Genomic DNA, 21872 nt, shown 5'->3' on the forward strand with positions numbered 1-21872 from the left:
TTTCCCTTCCTTTCTCGAATTCAATCTCGTGGTAACTCTTCAGCAGATGCGGTGAATGACAACATCCTCCCCGAACCGACAGAAGAAACTCGCGCAAGTGCCGAGTGCAAGCGACTACGGGGCAGGTTTTGTGTCTCGCATCCCACCTCCCCGCCTCCACATCTAAACCTTCCCCCCGAACCGTACCAACTCACGCTCCAAATGTGCCGACGTTCACCCGTCGTCGTCCTTGACTTGTTGCATACCGAGACACGGAGATAGGAATTGTTCTCAATGTCGTCAATCTCTCCCACAGGTTCTTACGCATCCTCTCAGCCCCAGGACGCAGGCAATGCCTACAAATACGAGGATCCTACGGCGTACCAGATCCCATCAGCCTATCCTCATCAGTTCGAGGTTTCTCTACCCGTCCCTCGCTCCGGACCTGAAGCTCATCCAAATGATCACTCGAAATCTCAAGGTTCTGGGTCATCAGAACCCAAGGTTCGTCTGAGGAAGGCTTGTGACAGTTGCAGTGTGCGAAAAGTTAAGGTGAGTGCACCTCATCATGACATCGTCGCGACACAAGCTGATGTATATTTCAGTGTGACGAGACCGGTCCACCATGCAAATCATGCGCTGCCCTCGATATTCCATGCACCTTTGATCGTCCCAGTCGACGTCGTGGGCCTCCCAACAGACATGCCGAAGCCATCAAGAGACAGAAACTCGAAGGAGGGGGCTTTGAAGGTTCAAGAGGTTCACCAACCCACGATGCCGCATATAGCCTCGCCGCTCTGTCTGGCCCTGCCCCTCTGTCCGCCGAATCCATATGCGATTTGCCTACCTTGAAAGTTTTATTAGATGATTATTTCATTTACATCCATCCCTTGATACCTCTTCCACACGAGCCCACATTCCGGAGATCTTTTGAGGCCAGAGAGGACCGGACCAACCATAACTTCTTGTCTTTGGTGGCTGCTATGGTGGAATGTCTGGTGGCCTCATTTCCACGCCGACCACGACAATTATTCACCTCGGAACAAGCAAGAGCACAATTTCCCAATGCGGGTGCTTTGATCGACAGATGTCATCAAGTCTTCGTCGAGGCCCGAGGTCTCGGATATATGGACAGGCCGATGAGCCTCTACGATGGGATCGCGAGTTATTTGACCGGACTCGCTGCTGGCTACGTTCTAGACATTCCCCGCATGCGTCTTTATCTGGGAGAATGCACCATCATAATGAGGGAGTTCAATTTCCATCGACCAGAGATTCATCGACCAACCTCAGCTCCGCCCGGAGGATTATTTTCCCCGGTTGATACCAACCGACCGCCACCCGTCGACCACGTCTATCAAGAATCTGGTCGTCGGCTTTTCTGGTTGTTATTCGTTGGCGCCATGTCGGCCCGTCAACTGGACGAAGCTGAGGGCGATCTGTTAATGCCCCCAGTGTCACATGCCGAAATGCTTCCGCCTCTGCCTCTCGAAGTGGACGATGAATACATCACAGAGTCTCAGGTTTTTCCCCAGCCTCGTGGAGTGGTCTCGGAAATGGTAGGATTCAATCTTAATGTCAAAGTCTTTCGGGCTTTTCACTTCCTGGCCGCCTTGGAAATGGCCTTTGGCGCAAACACCGTCTACGACTGGGATCGCCAGCGTCAAATCATTCGCCGAGCCTTGCAAAATGTCAAGGACGCCACTCGAGATGCCCCAAAAGAACTGCAGTTAAATCCTGCCAACGGGTTCGGCGAGTGGCCCCCCACGCAAGCCGACATCTCAGCATACTCTCATCTCTTCCATGATCGTGAAGGAGGTGAGACTGATCCAAGCGCGACACCAGGCAGTGCCCGTGGATCTTTACCACTGCCCTACTCCAAGCGAGCCATCCAATTTGAGATCCAAAAGGCCAATATCTACGCCACGCAACTGTCGTCCAGATCATACCTCGTCGAGCGTTTTTGGAACTTGTACGAAATCGTCGACCGCGATAAGTTGACCCTCCCTTCCGACAAGTCGAGAACCAGTTCTTCTCCGACCGCGGGAATCATGACGACCGGAATGGAGCACAGTTACCGACAGGTGGCTGGTCGGACCCCTAGCGACAGTATGATGGATGCTGGAGAACAAATGATGGCCGTGGAGCGAGAAGATATTGTTCGTGATATGGCGCTTCTGCTCAAGAGCATCAATCAAGTCAACATGGAGCCCAATGGGATGAGCTTTGTAAGCTCAACACATCATATGGCCAAGTGGAATTAATACTGACTCTTACATGCAGTGTAACAAAATTCGAACTGTCGCCTCGACTTTACTTGAAACCAAGCGTGCCAGAATGAGCGTTATGCCGACGCTCGACTCGGAGGGCGTCAACAAATACCTCGACACCTTCCTCGGTATTTTGTCGAAGCTGGAAAGATTAGGTCCCGCCCGTTTCCGAGGGGTGGCTGATGCGGGCACGGGGGGACTTCTGCGGACGGCGGAAGAGATCGAAGAGGAAGAACTGGTACACTGGGCAAGTTTGAAGGAGCACCAAGAGAGATTTGTCAGGTCCAGTGGATTCTGGTAAAAGAGGACGATCGAAAGGAGAGAGCTACTCGCCGACAACACCCCTCATTGGCTCAAGGAGTTGCTATTTGGTCATGAGAAATGACTATTCTATTTTTCGGCGCTGACCATATTACTCTTTAGCAACATTGCTACGAAGCTCGAGTTTATAAAAAGTTGCCTTTTTGACTACCGGTGCTCCCCGAGGAGCCCCAACCGAATAGCTGAAAGCGAGATGATAATTAAGGATATTTCCATCTCAGAGCAACCTTTGACTTGATTCATGAGCTGGTAATTTTTGCAGGTGCTCTGCCGGTCCCCCAATCTAAAACTGAGGGGTCACGAGTTTGATCTCCGAGAAGCTCTCGAACTGCTGGTCATTGTGTTGGGGGGAGAGGAGGCGGGAAATATCGCTTGGCAAAGATGAACTGCAACACCCGGCTACAGGACGGGAGGCGTCGCCTCGGTATGGCTCAACGATCCTAGGGCCCTTGTTCACCTGCGGCTCCGTTCTTGAGGTCCTCAACGTGGAAGACCATGTCAAAGACAGCGGTATCAATCGAGGTCCTTAGCAAGCGCGGGATTGCTGTAGGCAGACCACAAAGCAAATAAAAAGATATGCAGTAGAAGAGTCGTCAATACAGCACGTCTGTTAAGGAGATGATGCTTTTCTCTCCACAGTCCAGGACTTGCCTTTCTCATCAAACCGTCGATAGTATAAGAAGCGGAATTTTGCGGCGTCGGGTAAGACATCAAATATCTCTACGAGATCGAGGATGATTGGAACACTGGGTTGTTAATCATCGTCTCGTAAATACACTAGCACGTTTCTAGCTAGTACCATATTAGAGAGATCTGGGAAACAATGAGGACTCAGCAGCCTTCGTCTTCCACTGTGAATTACGGCGATTCAAGTAGAATGGGGAAAGAATCTTTGATAGCCATGACGAAGCTGTTAAGACCTGGTTGTGATTGTTGAGATATTAAATCTATTTGGAATTGCACGCGGATTTCAACAGACTTGACACCGTGTGTCGCCAGCGTTCAATGAGAAGGGTCCTGGGTTTCGAGAATGGCGATGAAGTCAGCTATTGCTCTATCGAGACGAAAAGCTCCCTCGCATAAACCCAGCTTGGGATATTCAAGGCCAACAAGAGATCACAAGTTTGACTCTGAATCTGGCCAAGTATTCTCGGAGATAGAAGTACCCCTCAACAGGAAGCAGTACTCTGACTGGATCGGGGAGCCCAAAACGCCCGCTCTGGTCAAGAAGCCACCTCGAAATGGAGCGGGTGCTCGCTCACTGGCTGAGATGGCAATAATCAAAATTGCTCTCGAATTCAGGGTGCTAAATGCGGATCATTTTACTCATATACCCTGGGCCATGGCGCAGAGAGTCTGGAATGATGTGTTGTCCATGTACGAAGCGAGCATTCAATTGGGTCGTTCACGCTGACCCTTCGAGACAGGCGGAGAGAAAGCTTCCATGTGTGGAGGACTCTGGCTTCGGCATATCCCGACGCAGAAGAGTTTGGTCAAAGGGAATACAGATATCTCTTGGAGATCAAACAGCTCTTGCAACCTGTTTCGGAATATTATACTGGCATCACGTCTCCCGGAAACAATTGGTTGACGTGCCTGCGTGTTTCACCAAAGCAGATGGCTACGAGTGATTTCTTGTCAATTCATACCATAACCAATCTAGCAATTCTTGACCTCTCTGATGGACAAATTACCATCGACGACATTTCCTCGCGATATGACGAACGGATGATGCGGGCGTGGGCGGAACTGGCCGCGTCTGGCCAGGCATTTCAACATCTCCGAGTGATTTTACTTGGTTGGCAAGAGAATCTATCCGGTTGGATTTTTAAATACGTCGACCGCTTCCCATCGTTATGCCACATCATTGTGACGGATTGCCCACGAATGCATCAAAGAAATCGGGGAGACTGGGAAAGTCTTTCCATCGCGGCCGGTTGGGATGCCAGACACGCGAAGAAGAGTGCCAGAAGCCTGCGTCCTATCATTGGCGACCAGGATTTTCACTTTGGCTCCGTATCGGGCTGCTACTACGACAGCATCGAGCTCTTCAGGAACCTGGCCCACGCCCGCCGGCCAAATCTGGTAGACAGATTACCCTTGCTGGAAGTCTGGCTCGGATCACCCCGGCAATGGTCGCACATTGTTGATGACTTTCCCTCAACGCGAACGATATTCTTCGAGAATCTCAAGACACATGCTAGGGCGGAGAAGGCCAAACGGTCTCCAGTCAGCAATCGTGACCAGGCCAAAAGAGTAAGGAACCGGGAGCTGGCTCCTCCAGGGACACTGTCGCCTCCGCCGAAGCGAGGACCCCAAACGAGACCAATGATGAGGTCGAATGGAAAGAGTGTTGCAGACTTGCTGTGTGAATTTCAGGCTTGACACCGGATATGAAGCAAGCGATATTCTGGTTCATTCGGTCCTCGGGACACAAATAGAATAACTTCGGAAGCGTCTTGGCTCTCTGACAATGGGGTCGTGAGTGTGGTATGACCCTGTTTCCACAGCCGTCATGGGGCCTGGCTCGGCATCGACGTCAGCTCCAGCTTTCTAGCCTAAACCCAAGTAAGAAGCCCGCCTGGTGATTCGGCTTGTGACATAAACAAAAAGTCTCTTGACATCCAAGGGCATCCCGCGGTCCATTCCCTCTATATCGACCTCGATCAGACGTGGTTGTTGGTCACCTCACCATACATACGACTTCACTCTTCCCAATTGGATGCGTCACAGTGTGCCCCCGCGACTAACTGAGCTGGACCCCATCTCGAACCGAGCCCATTGATCCCATTCTCGCAAATCCCCTTTCAAACGCTTGCCAATATGGCGACGCCCAACCGGGAGACTCCGCACAGTTCTACCCCATCTACGTCGGCGTCATCAAGGTCGAGCATGGACGCTCAGTCACCCTCCACAAGAACCCCTTCGCTACGAATTCCTTCCATGCCCAGCGCTGCGGCTCAACACCGTCAGAGCTTCCATGAACTGCGAGGCCATCCTCCTTCTCCAAGATCTCAGAGACAACCTTCCATTTCACAATTAGCTGTTCAGGAGTTGATTGACAACCCTCCAATGAAGAACCCCGATCCCAAGTTTGCTGGACGAGACTGGACCACGGTCAAGGTCAAAGAGCTGGTGAATCCCGACGACCTGAGGTTTGTCGACATTGACACAGGAGTGGAAGCAGCCACCAACGTAAGACGGGATTCCTTGAGTTTTGGGCTTTGATATTGACAGCTGACAGCTTCTCATTGAATCCGGTGCACCAGTGGTGCTCATTCGCGAAAAGGCTGGATCGCCCGTCATTGGAACATTCGACCACCGTGATCTCAACGCCTATCTCCTCCTGGTCGTCGGCCTATGGAGACCGGATGACGAACATGCTGAAGATTTTATGGAATTGGCTCGACGCGCACGAGAAGGAAAACTTATACATCTTGGCGAAATCAAAGACCTCTGCAAAAAGGAACCGTTGACGTTCTTGGACGAGAACTCAGATTTGCTCAAGGCCATTGAGACGTTTGGTAAAGGTGTCCATCGTGTTGTGGTGATTGACGAAACCACCAAAGAAGCAACCGGTGTCCTGAGTCAGAGCCGGCTGATCAGATTCCTGTGGGAGAATAGAAGATGCTTTCCCGTTCTCGATCAACTCTATACACAACACTTGCGAGATCTCAAGATTGGGTCCCACGACGTCGTGGCCATCAAGTAAGTCTCTCCCTTTCTGTCCCCATCTCCAGTCATGCTCACATGAATCCAGCGGCGATCGACCGCTAGCCGAAGGGCTCACCCTCCTCCTAGACGAAGGGGTTTCTTCCCTTCCGGTCGTCGACCATAATCGCAACGTCATCGGCAACATCTCGAATGTTGACGTGAAATTACTCACCAAATCGTCCTCACTCCCACTCCTCCGCAATACTTGCATCCACTTCATTACTGTCATTCTCTCCACGCGTGGTATGGTTGAAGGGAAGGATTCCTTTCCAGTTTTCTATGTCACGCCGCTTTCTACCCTCGCGCACACCGTCGCGAAACTTGTCGCTACCAAATCCCACCGGATGTGGCTTACAGAACCGGTATCACCCAGTTCTTCTAGCCCTCCAACTCCATCTTTACACACAGCAACTCTAGCTCCGACCTCAAGTCACTCCTCCAGCTCCAGCCAACACCACGGCACTCCACCCCTGGTCGCCTCTACCCCCGTTGAACCACTCGCGAGCGCCGTCGCCGACCCCTCGCCAAAAGCGCCCTTCATCGCTCCAACGGGACCAAGCGTCTCCGCCTCGTCACTCCCGGGTGCTCGCATCTCCGGCCGCCTGGTCGGCGTCGTCAGTCTCACTGACATCCTGATCCTCTTTGCCCGTGCAGGCGGACTCACGAATGTCGCAGATCCCAGTGAAATTCGCATGCGGAGGAGGAGAAGCAGTTCCAGCAGTGTCAGGAAGAGCATTGATTTGGGATCCAGGCCGTCGATTTCGGGCCAGGGATCGGCATTAAGGCCGTCAGGGGAATTGCCCCGGGAAGCTAGTGGAGCAGGGACAAGTGGAAGTGCGAGGGGTTGAGAAGCGGAAGCCGGAGGCAACACAACGGACTCGAACACTCGAATTTCCCCTTCTGGATACAAAAGCAAACAGACCAAAGCTCCCACGTCAGGGCGCGGGTACAGATATGAATGAGGAGGTGAGTATGTTATGTGTATGGATACCCGACTTGGCGAGAAATAATACATAGAATCGAAAACGAAATACAATCTGAGAAGAATTCGAGGAAAGTTGTTTGATCGATACAGATACATGTCAGTTGGCGCGCTCACTTTTCTCTCCTGAAGTTTACATTGCAGATTCATCGAAATTTGTCTTGCATCTTCTACTCTGCCCGAGGGAAGGGAAAGTACGGAGGAAGAAAGGGGTCGAGCTACTAGTCTGTCACAAAAGCAAAAGGACTCGTTGCCGGTATGCTCAGGTATATTGTGTATCCTCCAGCTAAGGCACAGTATCATTCACTCTGCCGTTCGTGTCGGTATCAACGAATGGAAAAATGCGTTATAAACTTACTCCCGAACTGGTACGTCATCGAGTTTGGCGCCCAAGTAGCAACGCGTAACACGGCTCGCCAATTTGAAAATTCATTCGGATTTTCTTCGTCTCGGGAAGTGTGGACATGATTTTTTGACATAGTTGTCCAAAAAGGGGTTGTTGACAAAACGTCGTTGACAATTAAATTCATTTTCGTTGAGGTTTCCTGAATCATGTCTTCCTCCGGATTTTGTCGTGGGCATATTTCAAAACACTTAGTGAGGATTGGTTGTTTGATCCAGCCTCGAACAAATTCTCGTTTTCTATAATCCAGAACGCCAGGAGCGAATCAGAGGGACTCGATTTAATGTCCTCGTGGTCCTTATTCCTTCACGTTCCCATCCAGAATATTTCTCTTCATCAACATCCGTCTTCAAGGTGGTTGATGTCTCATCCTGCCTCACCGGCAGCGTTCCTAGCAGCGCCGAAACCTGACGTGTCTAATTCCCCACTATCCTCCCAGCTCCCATCTATGACGAAAAGATCCAAGAATTCCTCTCCTGCAGACGTGATCTGATTTGAACCAGGGGCCAATTCACCCCCCCACCGGCGAAATCTAGACCTTTATTTTCCAGGCTGAAATTGAAGTCCAACCCAGCCGTCGGAAGATCATTTTGGTCGTAGTCGTTTTGCCCAAGGGATGGATGTGCAGCTATAGTTTTGGGCTTTGAATCCGGGTTGGTGTTCTGCGCGCCGTTGACGATCTGGCCAAGCATGCTTTTGACACCACCACGCATGTCCTGCCATGGGTCATATAGATTGGACACGTACTGGTCAGAGCCACGTATGAGCATCGCGTAGGCAGGTTCATTGGGATCGAAGCCGGGTGCCTGAGCGATCATCTGTTGACATCTGGGTGGTAGTGATGTTGTGAAGGGTCCCATGTCTTCCCATAAAGGCGAGAACGAAGTGGCACCAACAGATGGGAAGATGGTGAACGGAGTTCGCCTCAGGTATTCGGAATCCATTTTCATACCATCGGTACTGATTTGATGGTCGGTCGATATATCACCATGTTGAAGTGATGCTGTTGTCGACATCCTTCTATGATTAAATGGGCCTGGTGGAACGGATCCAGAAGGCGATGTTGGGTCTTGGGATGTCCATAGTGATGCCATCGAGAATGTTCAGTGGTGGTTTGGTCGAAAGTTGGGTCGGTGAGGAGGCAGATATGGGGCGGATCGATACACTGTTGAAGGTGATTAAGTCATATTTTGTTGTCGAGGGAACATGGGTGATGGAAACATCGTTGGTCTTTGTTGATAGGGATCATTAGGGTACTGAGCATAGGTGTTCTGGACCATCTGTTCCATTGCGCTTCGCATTGCCACTTGGTTCGTCAAATAAACAGCCAATCGTCGATTGAAATCGGCCAAACTCAGTTTGAAGGTGCGTCGTGAGACGATGATACGGTAATGGCAAATCATCGTCCTCCTCTTCGTACATTTCCTCATTGATGATATCTTGTTCCGTCACACGTAGAGAACGGCCGGTTCGACGTTGGTGGATTTCTGAGGCTCTTCGTACTGATTCTACCCGAGCCTCTAGACTTCGATCACTCCTTCTTGACGCCACAATATATGCTCTTCTCATGTTGTCAGTGCGAAGGAAGGGTATGTTTTAAAGTATGGCTAACCTTTCCTGGTTTTCACCATGAATTCGATCCATTTTAATTGCCTTAGCAGCCGGAGTAGTGCGTAATGGTGGCAATGTTCCACACTGCTGCTTGTGGATATAGCGTGAAAGTAGTTCTAAACAGTTTCAAGGGCCCAGACGGGTGCTGTCGCTGGGAGCAAATAGTTTGGAGTTCATTTTCTTGCCGATACCTTCAAGGAATGGAAGCCGAATTATATCGTGGCGAATCCCCTGGTAAGGCCCGATACTCGTTGGCATGGCAAAACGGTCGAATGATAATTTGGAACTGTCGTATGGCATAAACAGGACCAAAACGAGATATCATTTGAGGTGGAGGCAACATAAAGAGGAGATACGAGAAGTGGTGAAGTGTAACATGTGAGTCGGCGAGAAGCAGTACTCTAAAGTCCAACCGAAGCGAGACGGAACCATGAAGTGCCAGGCTCCGTAGATAGGGGAAGAAGAAAGATGAAGGAGGTGGAGTTATCGAAACAAAGATCGCGGGACATAATGGCTCAGGTTGGCGGGAGATGGTGTCGAAAAAAAGCTCTCGTAGACAGATCTTCATGCAGAGGAACCACTTTGGTCAGCCGAATTGGAGGCCACCAGGCTCGAATCGACCGGTAAAGGGATGATAATAGAGTTGGACGGGGACTGCGGTCGCCTGGCAATCATGCATCATGAACGGTACCTGCCCCTCTCGTAAACCATTTCCGTCGGCTCCTTGATTCGTCCATCGAAAGTATGTGTCCGGGCGACTTCCTTAAGTCCTGGATCTTCGTCTCATGCCGGAAGATCCATTTCTTCCCAGGCTTCGTTGCGATACATGTGCAAGAGTCCCTCTTTTTCACCCATGTCCATAGTTTCAGGTTCGAGAGGGGGAAATGCTGCAGAGCAAAATGTTCCGATCTTAGGCATTGGTCAGCTTTCGCCCTAGCAGTCATAGCCTCAGCTGGAACATAAACGGAATGGTCCACTTACCTGTTATCTTTACTGTTGAACCATTGACATGAAGAAGAACTTGTTCATTTTGGAACTGGTACGGAATATTGATTCACAATTAGCCCCACAGAATGACCTCTTGAGGTTAAAGCATAGTCGAAAGCAACCGTCAGGGTTCCAAGGGGCTCCTTAAAATGTCGGTTCTGGGAATCCGGTAGAGCCTGGAATGATTTTGAAATAAAATGCCAGCTAGTGGACGTGGAGTGTGGGATCAAAGTGACCTCGCCCCACGCCCCCACTACAAGATCGGCAACCCAGGTTGATAATCTCCCCACGCTTTATCAGTTCCTGGCATCCGCGAAATCTGATCTCTCCAACCCCTTCGGATACAGATCTATCATCCGTACCTATGATGATCGACTGATCGTCGCGAATCAGCTGGCACTGTCCATCACAGCCCTTTATTGCCGCCTCGCGTCTGGGACTTTCAATTCCAGGTCAAAAATTTCTGTTCTACGTCACACCTCGATAGCCCGACTTGCCATATTTCTCCTGCCTCTCTGATCCAAGATTGAAATGCAAAACTCCACGACAACTTAACCCGTTTGGGAAGAGATGGAGAAATAAGAACATAGCATGTTGAGATTGGAAAAAGGACTCCGGTTGCTTTGAACCATGGTCAGGGGAATGTCAATTGCCGTCACAACACCAAGTTACTGCTGTCGCACTTCTGACTCGTGAGTCATCTCGCTTCTTCCGGGGAATATCGCATGGTGGAACTTCCCATCGCTCTAACTGATTCCCAGTGATGGCACGTTGCCCTGTTCTTCTCGCGGTTGGCCGTTTAATTCGTATGCCACCTTAAACCGCATCTTAACTACATTTCCTTTGCCTACAGGAACGCCCCTGAGCAGGACTTCTTGTTGGATAGCATGTCGTGATCGCGGTGACATCTCACGCCCACTCTGCGGTTTCAGTTGGAGAGAGTAGATTTTCTCCACAGCCACCTGGAAATGCAATCCCGTGATCCGTTGATCAGTCGCGTTGGAAAAGCGGGCAGTTATTTGAATTTCTGCTTCTCCTGATGCCCGTCGAGCTTCGAACTCGATTTCAACAGATGAAGAGAGTACTTTCACCACCGGAGTTTCCGGCAGTGACGACTCGAACATCCATTCGTCTTCCGCGGGCGCGGAAGTGGGAGCCGGCTTTGTCGTCATGGGCTGGAGGTTATTGGCCTGACGTGAAGGCGTTGACGGTCGAGAACTGGAGGCGACCAAAGCGGCGAACGGGTCAACAGGTGCTTGACTGGATGGCCGCGGCGGTTGGGACATTGGGAGGGGACTTGCCGGTTTGGACTGCGGCAGAGCACTAGTGAGGGAAGCGAACGCGTCGTAATTGGGTTTAGGCGAGGGTTGAGAGACCGGGGTTTGGCTTGTAGGCAGTTGGGAAGCATTCGAAAAGATTGAGCCAGAAGGAGCCGTGAAAACGGTACTTGGTCCAAGAGAAATAGCTCCCGGCGACCCAGATCCGGTGTCCTCCAATGAGAGGCCCAAAAGATCGTCTTCCACAGTCTTTGGTTTGGCTTGCGTCGGCGCACCGGCTCCAGTGTCAAGTAAAGAGCCATTGGTATCGGACACCGCTTGAGCAGTCGGTGAGGCTGAAGGCTCTGGGTCGAAATCGATTAATGATAGTTCGTTGGCGGCGTTTTTACCGACGCCGGTAGTGGTTCCCAAGGTGCCCTTCTCGATCTTGTTGGCCGCTTCGATGTTGCCTGCTTTCATCAACTTATATCTCTCGATCGTTCTGTGGATGCTGTCGTTGATTTCGAGCAACTTGGCGACTGCTTCGGCGTCATCGGACTCTTCTTCACACATTTTCTGAATCTTTGGATGTGCGCTCTGGAGGGCTGCCGCGAGCTCCTATTGGTCGGTTAGAAGTTTGAGCCAAACATATCCGAAATGAAAGGTTACCTCGAAGACATCTCCATCCCCAATCTTGTCGCCTGCTTTGTGACTTTGAAGCATCTCCTCTAATATTTTGGCTTTTTGTTGGACTTTGGCAACCTCTTCGGCTGCCTTCGCACGGTAATCCGTCTTATGCCTCGTATCGTAACCAGCCATGACCTTCATGAGCCGATTCGCTTCTTGTAAATCTTGGGGCCGTCCTCGTCGAATCAATTCTTGGAGTTTAGCCGATTGTGCCGCCCGATCTTCTTCCTCCATTTCCTCAGCAGATTGAAGATTCTATACATGTCAGCCGAGGTCAAATGATTGGATCACATTCCCATACATCACTCGGGTTCAACACGGCGGCATCTTCTCTGCGAATCTCCGGGAACATGTAGCCTTTGTACAACAAAAGTCGATGCATATCTCTTATGAAACCCAAGTCTTCTTTGTACCTCGACGTTTGACATATAGTCTGGCGCCATTCTTCAATGGCTTCCAAGATCGTGTTCTGCACTCGACTGGGCCGTGGAGGAGGCCGCTCGGGAAAACGCCGGACCAGCTCGTTGAGAAATTCTTTGGTGCTGATTTGAAGGTGGAATGGATATCCGCAATTTTTGACACAGATGTCAAGTAGCGACAAGGCCAGGAGGGAGACATTGGGGTTTCTATGGTTGATCAGTTGGACAATCGTGATTGCAGCCTCGCGAGGCGCATTGCCTTTCTTGGAATTTATCAGGTCAACGATCTCGAGGTTCAAGGCCAGATTAGGTTCCAGGTTGGCTATGGGATCGCAAGCATTGTAGATGAACCGTTGGAGGGTCGACCGAGGCGGAGAGAACCCATCAAATTGGTTCCTCGATGCCATCCTTGCCGAAGTGGCTTCCATGCTTCTTCGTGCGAAGCAAACTTGATCAGTCCAATTCTGATTCTCTTTTCTCAAGACTGCGGCAATTGTCCTCTGACTGAGAAAGGGACACGGGCGACTTGTGACGAAACGCTCTTGGCAGCACGTGCATGGAGGAGGGGCAAGCCAACACCGAAGTCACAGCCTTGCGTAGAACCGGGGGACAAAAGCGAACTCCAAAGACCGTCGTAGGCCATCAAATGAAATTCCATGTAAAAGTGTCCTTCTGCAAGATCTACAGGGTATTGCAAAGATACCGGATGAAACGAATACGCCGGAACAAATGCTACAGCCAATGCGGACCTCCCCCTTTTTGCCCTCCCCCCACACAACAATGCTCGAAGTCTCCGTCCCCAACAGTGTCAAATATGTGTGCTGCATGTCACCTAGTTCGACGTGGACTAGCTATTCCCGCGCTTCTCAATGTAGGTGGTGCCGGTAAGTCTTTCATCGGAGGCGGTGGGAGGGGTCCAGAAGGTGGCGGTTGTCGTATGGAAAGCGCTGGGCTCGCCAGAGGGTTTCTATTCATGACAGAGTTACTACTGCTTGTCCTCGGCGGGAACATTGGCCGCTGGGAAGGTTCAATAGCTGAGGCCGGCTCAGGTATGTTGTCTCGGTCGTTGTATCCCAGGCGATTGGAACGAGATCCGACGCCGTTGGGCGCATCCCTCGTCTCCAAGGAGAGATGTTGTAAAGAAAGCGGAGGGGGCGGTGATCTCTCCACAATTCCAGTTGGAGTCTGCTGAGAGGCGAATTGTGGAGCCGCAACTGGTATGTCGTCGGAGGTAGGACTTGCATATCGTCTCGCTGTCATCGGTGTGCTTCGAGTATCGCTGGCGAAAGATGCGGTGGACGCCGCAGATGTGGCATAGGACGCGTCCGAGCTTGTGCCATCACTCTTGAGGGATTTCGGGGCGGGAGGTGCCAAATAGGATTTCCGATTGTGTCTTTCCATCATCGAAACAGCCCACTCTTGCAGATCAACAGGGGTCCGCTTGGCAGCCTGCAAGAAGTTGTCCCTGTCGTACAGTTCTCTCGGCGTCGGTCTCTCGTCGGGACTTTTGAGTAAACATTTGGCCACAAAGTCTTCCAAAATGACGGGGAACGCTTCGCTTTTCGGTAATTTTGGTGCAGGTTCATGGACAATGGTTTGCAGAAGATCGAGAATTCCCATCGGTCCCGCACTGGCCCGGTCGCCGGCGGCAGAATCACTGGAGTCGAATGGAAATCTCCCAATGGCAAGTTCCATCACTGTAAGACCCACGCTCCAAACATCTGATTTGATGGTGTAAACTCCTCCCTGAATTCGTTCCGGCGCCATGTACGTAGAAGTTCCGACGAATGTGTTGGCAACCGAGTTGACGGTTTCTGTAGCGACCCCAAAATCACATAGCTTGATCATTCCCCGCGAATTTACCAACACGTTGGATGGCTTAATGTCTCGGTGCATGATGCGGTGTGCCTCGTATAAGTATACAAGGCCTCCAAGTATGGATTCTGTGATTTTCCCGAGTACATCGACGCGGATCGGACCAAAATCTTTAGATATACGATCCAAGGATCTGGAGGCCATTAACGCGGTGACAATCAATGGAGGCCTCGCGACTCACCCGCAATCCATGTATTCCATGCAGAGTACAATATCGCGAGCTTCATTTTGGAAAGCTCCATAATATGTGATCACATATGGTGAACTGCAATCATGTCCGACTTGCAATTCCTTGACGATTTGCTTGCGGACATTTTCCTTTGCATCGACTCGGATGATCTGTATCCCACTTAGAATACGGGTCCGCCTTCTTAGAATGGCTTTGCACACACCTTTCTCGCCATGATCACCTTGGTCGAGGCATGCATGACCTTGCTCACAGTTCCTCCATTGCCCGCACCCAGCTCTTTAAGTACGATCAGATCTTCACTTCTCAAGTCGAGTTTGAATTCCAATCCAATTTCCAACGTGTCTGTACGGTCACTTTCCGAATTTCCCAGGGCCCCAGGTATCTGTGAATCACCTTCCGAGGGATTTGCTGTCCGAGGAGGAGCATTCAAGGCCAATCCTTTGACATTCTTCCTTTTCAGTGTTCTGGCCTTGAAGGGGTCGGACATGATGTTGATGGTATGCGGGATCGAGGCACGGCAGATCGACGAAGACGGTTTCGTAATGGGACGGTTGGGAAAGGATTCGAGGGTCGACTGAAGACACAGAGCAGGTTCCGGTGTATTTTTGAGCGCGGTTATGTGGACGATAGTGAATTGGGCGGCTATTTCAGACCCCAACCGCGATGACCATCTGATCCATGGGGCACTGAGCAGGGGGGCGGATCGGGCAGGTAGAGGAGGGTCAGCGGCGGCAATCTTGGACCAAGTCGAACTTGGAATAAACCAGGCGTCAGCTATGCTGAAGGGTGCAAGATGTCACAATTCCACGAGAAGGGTCGTTGGACGGCAACTGATAAATATAGTTGAGTCTTGAAGGGAAAACCAGATTGTGAAACTGGATTACTGGAGATAGGGGCAACGGCGCTTCAGTACGGCCTTGGATGAGCGAAGCGTGGATTGACCGAAAGCAGAACAAGGAGAGATTTCGTCAATAGTTCATGGCATAGGCAGAGGTAGTCCAGATGATTTCGCCAATAACCAGTCGTAGCTTCAAGCGAAAGCGCCTATTTGGGCTTCAAGAGAGACACAAAGTAGCTAACAACTGTGGAGTGCTGCATTAAGGTGGGAAATACTCCGCGGTATAGTGCCTAAACTGGTTTACGGCGGATTTCGTTTGTCGTATCCGCAGGTTTTTTCCAGAAAAGGAAATTCTGGCGAAAGCCGCAACCTCTTCACCAGACATCTTCGCAACTCACAGTGACTTGTTGTTTAGACAGGAGATCGCGCGAGTGAACCTCGTCTTGCTGGCGTGTTTGTCTCCTCTTTCTTGCGCCCTATCTCCGTCAACTTCGTCCTCTTTGTTCTCATCAACATGGATCTCATCGATGATCGCGCAGTCCTTGACGATGAAGAAGACGATGAATCTTTTGATGAAGAGACTGGCGAAGTCAGAGAAAAGTCCAACGGAGCTAACGGTCATTTTGATGACTCCTCCGAGGAAGAAGAGGATGATGACGACGAAGAAGCTGCAGCGGAGGTGAGATTATCGACGACGCCTGCGCATATACAAGCGTTCTAATATCGATATAATTTCTAGGTCGCCAAAGGTTTCATCGTCGACGAGGATGAAGACGATGAAGAGACTCGTCGAGAGCGAAGACGCGAACGAAAGAAGCGGCGCCGCGAAGAACGTGAAGATGAAGGGCTTGATGAGGAAGATCTCGAGTTGATTGGGTTGAAGCCTGCGGAAGAGGCGCCGGAACCAAAATTCAAGAGACTGAAGCGTGGGCCTCGTGAAGACCGTGACGTACAGCAGCCCTACGGTGTCAATGACATTTTTGGCCACTCGGACGAAGAAGAGGAGGCTGTTGACTACAGCCGACGAACAAGTCGTCCGGACCGCCGTGGCTTGCAGGACGAGTTTGATGACTTCATTGAAGAGGATGTGTTTTCGGATGAGGAGCAACAGCGGCAACTGGAAGATGAAGAGGTGGCCCGTCCCAATCGACGTGGGCTGCCAGATTTGGGTATTGCAGATGCAGCTGGTCTCGACGAGCAGGCGCTCGAGGATTTCCGTGCTGCCTTCGGTGACGGAACTGACTACGACTTCGCGCTTGAGAAAGAAGACGAGGCCGATGAAGAGGAGGCCGAAAGAGACAAGCACTTGGACCTCAAGGATGTCTTTGAGCCTTCACAGCTGGCCGAGAAAATGTTGACCGATGAAGACAACACCATTCGATACACCGATGAGGCCGAACGGCACCAACTTGCAAGAAAGCCATATCGCCACGTTGAACTGAGTGAAGACGAATTCAAGGAAGAGGCCGTTTGGATTTCCAATCTCATGCTTCCGAGCAAACAATTCAATGCAGACCTTCATGAACCCTTTCGACGAGCGGTTGCACAGGTCTTGGAGTTCTTGGTTCGAGATGATTACGAAGTTCCCTTCATCTTCCAGAATCGGAAAGATTACCTCCTCCACGTTGTTCAGAGAGTTGTTGGGAGGGAAGAAGATGGAACTCCACGGACGGTATCAGATGCGACCAGACTCCTCGTCCAACGCGACTTATGGCAAATATTCGAGCACGACCTCAAATATCGAGCGCTTATTGAGAAGAGACAGGCATTACGGAAGGCCTACGAAGATTTAAAATCAGTTAACATCCCCGAGGACGTTATGTTTCAGGAAATGCTACCGTTGGCCGCTACCATGGAGGAACTTCAGGATCTCCAGGATTACCTCTACTTCCAATACGCGTCACGGCTCAAAGATTTAGCACTCACATCCCACGGTGAGACCAACGGCATCAATATGTCCCAAAAAAAGGCGGCGACCAAGACGGTCTATGAAGAAATCCGAGGAGCAAAAGCATATGGTCTTGTTCGCGCTTTTGGTATTACCGCGGACGCATTCGCCCAAAACGCGGCCCGAAAAGGCGTCCGAACTTACACGGAGGATCCCACTGATAATCCTGAGAATCTTGCCGACACCTTTATCGACGGCGAGTTCCCCACGGGCTCGAGAGTGCTCAAAGCGGCGAAATCCATGTTTATCGAAGAACTCGTGATGAGCCCAAGATTTCGAGGTCTGATCCGGGAGAATGTCTACAAAGAGGGAGTGATTGACTGTCATCGGACTGAGAAAGGTCTCAGAAAGATTGACGAGCAACACCCTTACTATGAATTCAAGTACCTACGAAACCAGAATTTTGGCTCGTTTTTCCAGCGGCCAGATTTGTTTTTGAAAATGTTGAAAGCTGAGGAAGAAGGCCTCGTCGAAATCCAAGTCAGACTACGGAACAATGAAAATTTCAAGAAGCAGCTCAACAAGCACATCGAGACTGACAATTACTCGAACGTGGCGGATGCTTGGAATGCTGAACGCCGCGAAGTCATCTCGGTCGCTGTGGACAAGGTGATGAAGCTCATGGGTCGACTGGTCAAAGAGAACCTGAAAGAACAGTGCGAAAATAATATCGGTGTCGAATGCCGCGAGGAGTTCAATCAGAGACTGGACCAAGCCCCTTATCAACCCAGAGGAATGAAGAAGGGCACCACTCCGCGCGTCCTAACGCTGTCTAATGGAGGGGGTGTCCCTGGACGTGACATGATTTATTGGGCATTTGTCAACGACGATGGCCGGGTTCTCGAACATGGTCGGTTTAAGGAACTAGGCCCCGGCGATCGAGAACGCGGCATTCCGGATGGTAAAGATGTGGAGGCTCTCCTGGAGGTCATCCGACGGAGAGAACCAGAAGTCATTGGAGTATCCGGATGGTGCCCCGATACGCGGAAACTCCATTCAAACCTGGTGACGTTGGTTAAAAACCACGACCTTCATGGCCCAACATTTTCAGACGAGGACGACCGAGACCGAAGCGAACTCTTGGAGGTGGTAATGGTCAACGACGAAGTTGCGCGAATGTATCAGACGAGTGATCGAGCGAAATTGGATCATCCGGGATTTCCACAACTGGCACTTTACTGCGTCGCTCTGGGAAGATATCTACAAGATCCTCTGAAGGAATATGCAGCTTTGGGTCGAGACATTGTTTCGGTCAGTTTTCATCCCGCCCAGAACCTCCTCCCTCAAGAGAAATTGTTGAAAAAGCTGGAGATGGCTCTGGTCGACAACGTCAACATGGTTGGAGTCGATCTCAATGAGGCCGCTAGTGACACTGCCGTTGCAAATCTCCTTCCATATGTGGCCGGTCTCGGTCCCCGCAAAGCTTCACATCTTCTCAAAGTGATCCATCTCAATGGCGGTTACGTCAATACACGTGAAGATTTGCTCGGGATCAACGACTTACATGCGGCGATGGGATTCAAAGTCTGGAGTAATGCCGCCGCCACGTTGTACATTCAGTTTGATCCATCGGAACCCACGTCGGAATATTTGGACAACACGCGGGTCCATCCCGAAGATTACGATATTGCTCGCAAAATGGCCGCCGACGCTCTCGAACTGGACGAAGAAGATATCGAGGCTGAGAGACAGGAAGGTGGATCGGGAGCGATCGTCCGACGTCTCATCCGAGAGGAAGCACAAGAGCGAGTGAACGATCTGGTCCTCGAGGAGTATGCTGAGCAGCTAGAGAAGAACCTCAATTCGAAGAAGCATACGACCTTGGAGAACATTCGAGCGGAACTCATCGAACCCTACGAGGAACTGAGAAATCCGTTCCGCAGCAACCTGGGAGAATCAGAGATATTTACAATGCTAACCGGGGAGACCAGAGATTCGCTTCAAAGAGGCATGAATGTGCCTATCTCCCTGAAGAAGATCACCGACATGCACGTCGAAGGAAAACTGGATTCCGGATTGGACGCGGTTGTCGAGGAGGGTCAATGGGCGGACAGTACGGTCTCACCAAAGCAACTTTACACGCTCCACCAGACCGTTCAAGCTCATATCACGGCGATCAATCGAAAAGAATTCACCGTGAGTGTCAGCTTAAGAGACGATCTGTTGAAAAAGCCATTCAAGAGGTACAACCATAGCGACCGGAGTTACGACGAATGGGATGACCGAGAAGAGGCCGCAGATAAGAAACTTCTGGAAGAGAAGACAGATTCAGGTAATCGTGCCGCCAGGGTTATCAAACACCCTCTGTTTCGACCTTTCAATGCCAAACAAGCAGAAGAATACTTGGGCAGCCAAAATCGCGGTGATGTTGTGATTCGACCATCATCGAAAGGCACAGACCATCTCGCGGTGACGTGGAAAGTCGCCGATGGAATCTTCCAGCACATTGACGTGCTTGAGTTGGATAAAGAAAACGAGTTCTCCCTCGGCCGGACGTTGAGAATCGGTGGTCGGTACAACTACTCGGACTTGGACGAATTGATCGTGCTACACGTGAAAGCCATGGCCCGCAAAGTGGATGAGATGTGTGGCAACGAAAAATTCCAAGACAAGTCCAAAGCGGCATTGGGTGAGTGGCCATTGATTGAGTAAAATGAACAGTACTGACTCCAGGAATAGAAGAGTGGCTGACGACCTACACCAACGCCAACCCTAAACGATCAATGTATCAATTCTGCATCAACCGAGAACGACCTGGCCAATTTCATCTCGTCTTCAAAGCCGGTCAGAATGCCAAACTAATGGACTGGGCTGTGAGAGTCATTCCTCAGGGGTTCGAACTGATGAAGCAACCATATCCTACTATGCGAGATCTGTGCAACGGGTTCAAATTGATTTTCCAGAACATGCATGAAGCGGCGACCATGGGGAGAGGAGTGAGAAGATGAAAAATCGAATTCTCCTTATTAGTGCTAGACGGAATCCCCAAGCATCGAGTAGGGAATTGTGCTCTGTATTTGGCACATAGAGCGTCATTAGAACCAGAATATCCTTACGACTGGCCATTGAATCGATGTGATTTCGTTTTCGCATTTGACTTTGGTTCAAAATCTGGAGCCTTGCAGGGGGTAATGTGGGGCCTTAAGCTGTGCCCGAGCGCAGAAGTTCGACCCCAATGTTATTGCCTTGCCGACCCCTAGGGGACGGATCGGATAGGCTTTGTTCCTTGCATTCGAGACGTCTATTCTAGGGTAAGCAAAGGGGGTTTGACGTCGGATGCTAAGTGATGGATAAGCTGATAATGCTAACCTGTGTGCATTAGTACCCACGTTAGCATCTGCTAGTCGGGGTGTTGCAATTTCTACTAAGATTATTTCCAATCCTCAGAACCCGAATAACACTGTGATGCAACAAGAAAGGTCTCAGATTCTCTACTATTCCGGTAACGATTCTTGCTAGTCTTTATCGAAGTACATCTACAGCGTGTCTTGCGGAGAGTTATGAAGGCCGAACTCCAAGTACTCGGCCATCAAATCCTCCCCTCACGTCCATGACTGAATACGAAAAGAGAATACAAAGGACGGCATCTCAAGTGGGTTGAGGAAACAAGAAAAAGGTAGGAAACGGTCTCCATATTCATCACCCCCGGATGTTCTGGCCGAAGAAGCGATGTACTGGATCTCATGGCCAAATGGAGGATTCAATGAGGATTGACGACCCCAACAACCCCGGTAGACTTATGATCCCGTCCGCCTGGTGCACGCGGCCAGCCAAGATGCACCACCTCTGAAAGAATGCTAGTCTTCCGATGTTAAGACTCCCTAACAGGGGGGGAGGTCAGGGTTTGCATGGACCGACCGACACTACGTCTTCAAGCGATCCTCCCCTTGAAGACCGCACGAGCCTCTAGAGCAAAATGGAACAATCCACATACTCTTCTGGTTATTGGGGACCACGGTCCGTCCGAGTTTAATTTCCTCCAAGGAACACACGTGGAAAGAATTACGATTGTTTCTCGAGGGTGTTGCGGAGATCTAACATCAGGAATCAACATGCGGACGAAAGGTTCTCATAAGAACTCGCCCCTTGCAGACCAGTCGGCGAGTCCTTCTCGATCGCTAAGCCTGCCTTCGTCCACTCCTTAGCTTTCTTTCATTCTTTTCTTCTTTGGCAAGACGGACAAATACGATGTCAGCCATTTCTCGGATTACAGTCTTTTTTTTGGCTGCATGTTCGGCTGTCCACTCCGCAACAGCAAGCACAGATTCAACTGCTTCTGTATCAACAGATGTTGTAGCCTCGGCGGATTCTCTGGTCGCCACCGCTTCCAATTTTTTCCCCGAACATTCATGCAAATGCGTATGTTGTCCGTGCGTCTCTCATACAGCCTTG

The 21872-nt window shown here is 50.6% G+C and overlaps 7 protein-coding genes across 7 annotated transcripts; 4 read left to right on the top strand and 3 right to left on the bottom strand.

Moving 5' to 3' along the window:
* Positions 1–273: 273 nt before the first annotated feature.
* Z518_04782 (uncharacterized protein) lies at positions 274–2550 on the top strand (the record flags this gene model as incomplete). Its single annotated transcript, XM_013418488.1, has 3 exons — positions 274–531; positions 585–2207; positions 2263–2550. 3 exons carry the CDS (start codon positions 274–276, stop codon positions 2548–2550), a joined length of 2169 nt encoding a protein of 722 aa, XP_013273942.1.
* Positions 2551–3600: 1050 nt separating this feature from the next.
* Positions 3601–4955, top strand: Z518_04783 (uncharacterized protein; the record flags this gene model as incomplete). The annotated part of the gene is made up of 2 exons (XM_013418489.1): positions 3601–3947; positions 3998–4955. The coding sequence occupies 2 exons, from the start codon at positions 3601–3603 to the stop codon at positions 4953–4955; spliced, it is 1305 nt and encodes a 434-aa protein (XP_013273943.1).
* A 438-nt stretch (positions 4956–5393) lies between these two features.
* Positions 5394–7132, top strand: Z518_04784 (uncharacterized protein; the record flags this gene model as incomplete). Its single annotated transcript, XM_013418490.1, has 3 exons — positions 5394–5765; positions 5815–6278; positions 6331–7132. The coding sequence occupies 3 exons, from the start codon at positions 5394–5396 to the stop codon at positions 7130–7132; spliced, it is 1638 nt and encodes a 545-aa protein (XP_013273944.1).
* A 983-nt stretch (positions 7133–8115) lies between these two features.
* On the bottom strand, positions 8116–9238 carry Z518_04785 (uncharacterized protein; the record flags this gene model as incomplete). Its single annotated transcript, XM_013418491.1, has 2 exons — positions 8116–8738; positions 8947–9238. 2 exons carry the CDS (start codon positions 9236–9238, stop codon positions 8116–8118), a joined length of 915 nt encoding a protein of 304 aa, XP_013273945.1.
* Positions 9239–11013: 1775 nt separating this feature from the next.
* Z518_04786 (uncharacterized protein) lies at positions 11014–13057 on the bottom strand (the record flags this gene model as incomplete). Its single annotated transcript, XM_013418492.1, has 3 exons — positions 11014–12141; positions 12193–12465; positions 12512–13057. The coding sequence occupies 3 exons, from the start codon at positions 13055–13057 to the stop codon at positions 11014–11016; spliced, it is 1947 nt and encodes a 648-aa protein (XP_013273946.1).
* Positions 13058–13457: 400 nt separating this feature from the next.
* Z518_04787 (uncharacterized protein) lies at positions 13458–15181 on the bottom strand (the record flags this gene model as incomplete). The annotated part of the gene is made up of 3 exons (XM_013418493.1): positions 13458–14637; positions 14686–14843; positions 14897–15181. The coding sequence occupies 3 exons, from the start codon at positions 15179–15181 to the stop codon at positions 13458–13460; spliced, it is 1623 nt and encodes a 540-aa protein (XP_013273947.1).
* Positions 15182–16046: 865 nt separating this feature from the next.
* Positions 16047–20428, top strand: Z518_04788 (uncharacterized protein; the record flags this gene model as incomplete). The annotated part of the gene is made up of 3 exons (XM_013418494.1): positions 16047–16211; positions 16272–20109; positions 20160–20428. The coding sequence occupies 3 exons, from the start codon at positions 16047–16049 to the stop codon at positions 20426–20428; spliced, it is 4272 nt and encodes a 1423-aa protein (XP_013273948.1).
* Positions 20429–21872: the final 1444 nt, after the last annotated feature.

This window comes from Rhinocladiella mackenziei (genome assembly GCF_000835555.1).
Source record: "Rhinocladiella mackenziei CBS 650.93 unplaced genomic scaffold supercont1.3, whole genome shotgun sequence".
Lineage (NCBI taxonomy): Eukaryota > Fungi > Ascomycota > Eurotiomycetes > Chaetothyriales > Herpotrichiellaceae > Rhinocladiella > Rhinocladiella mackenziei.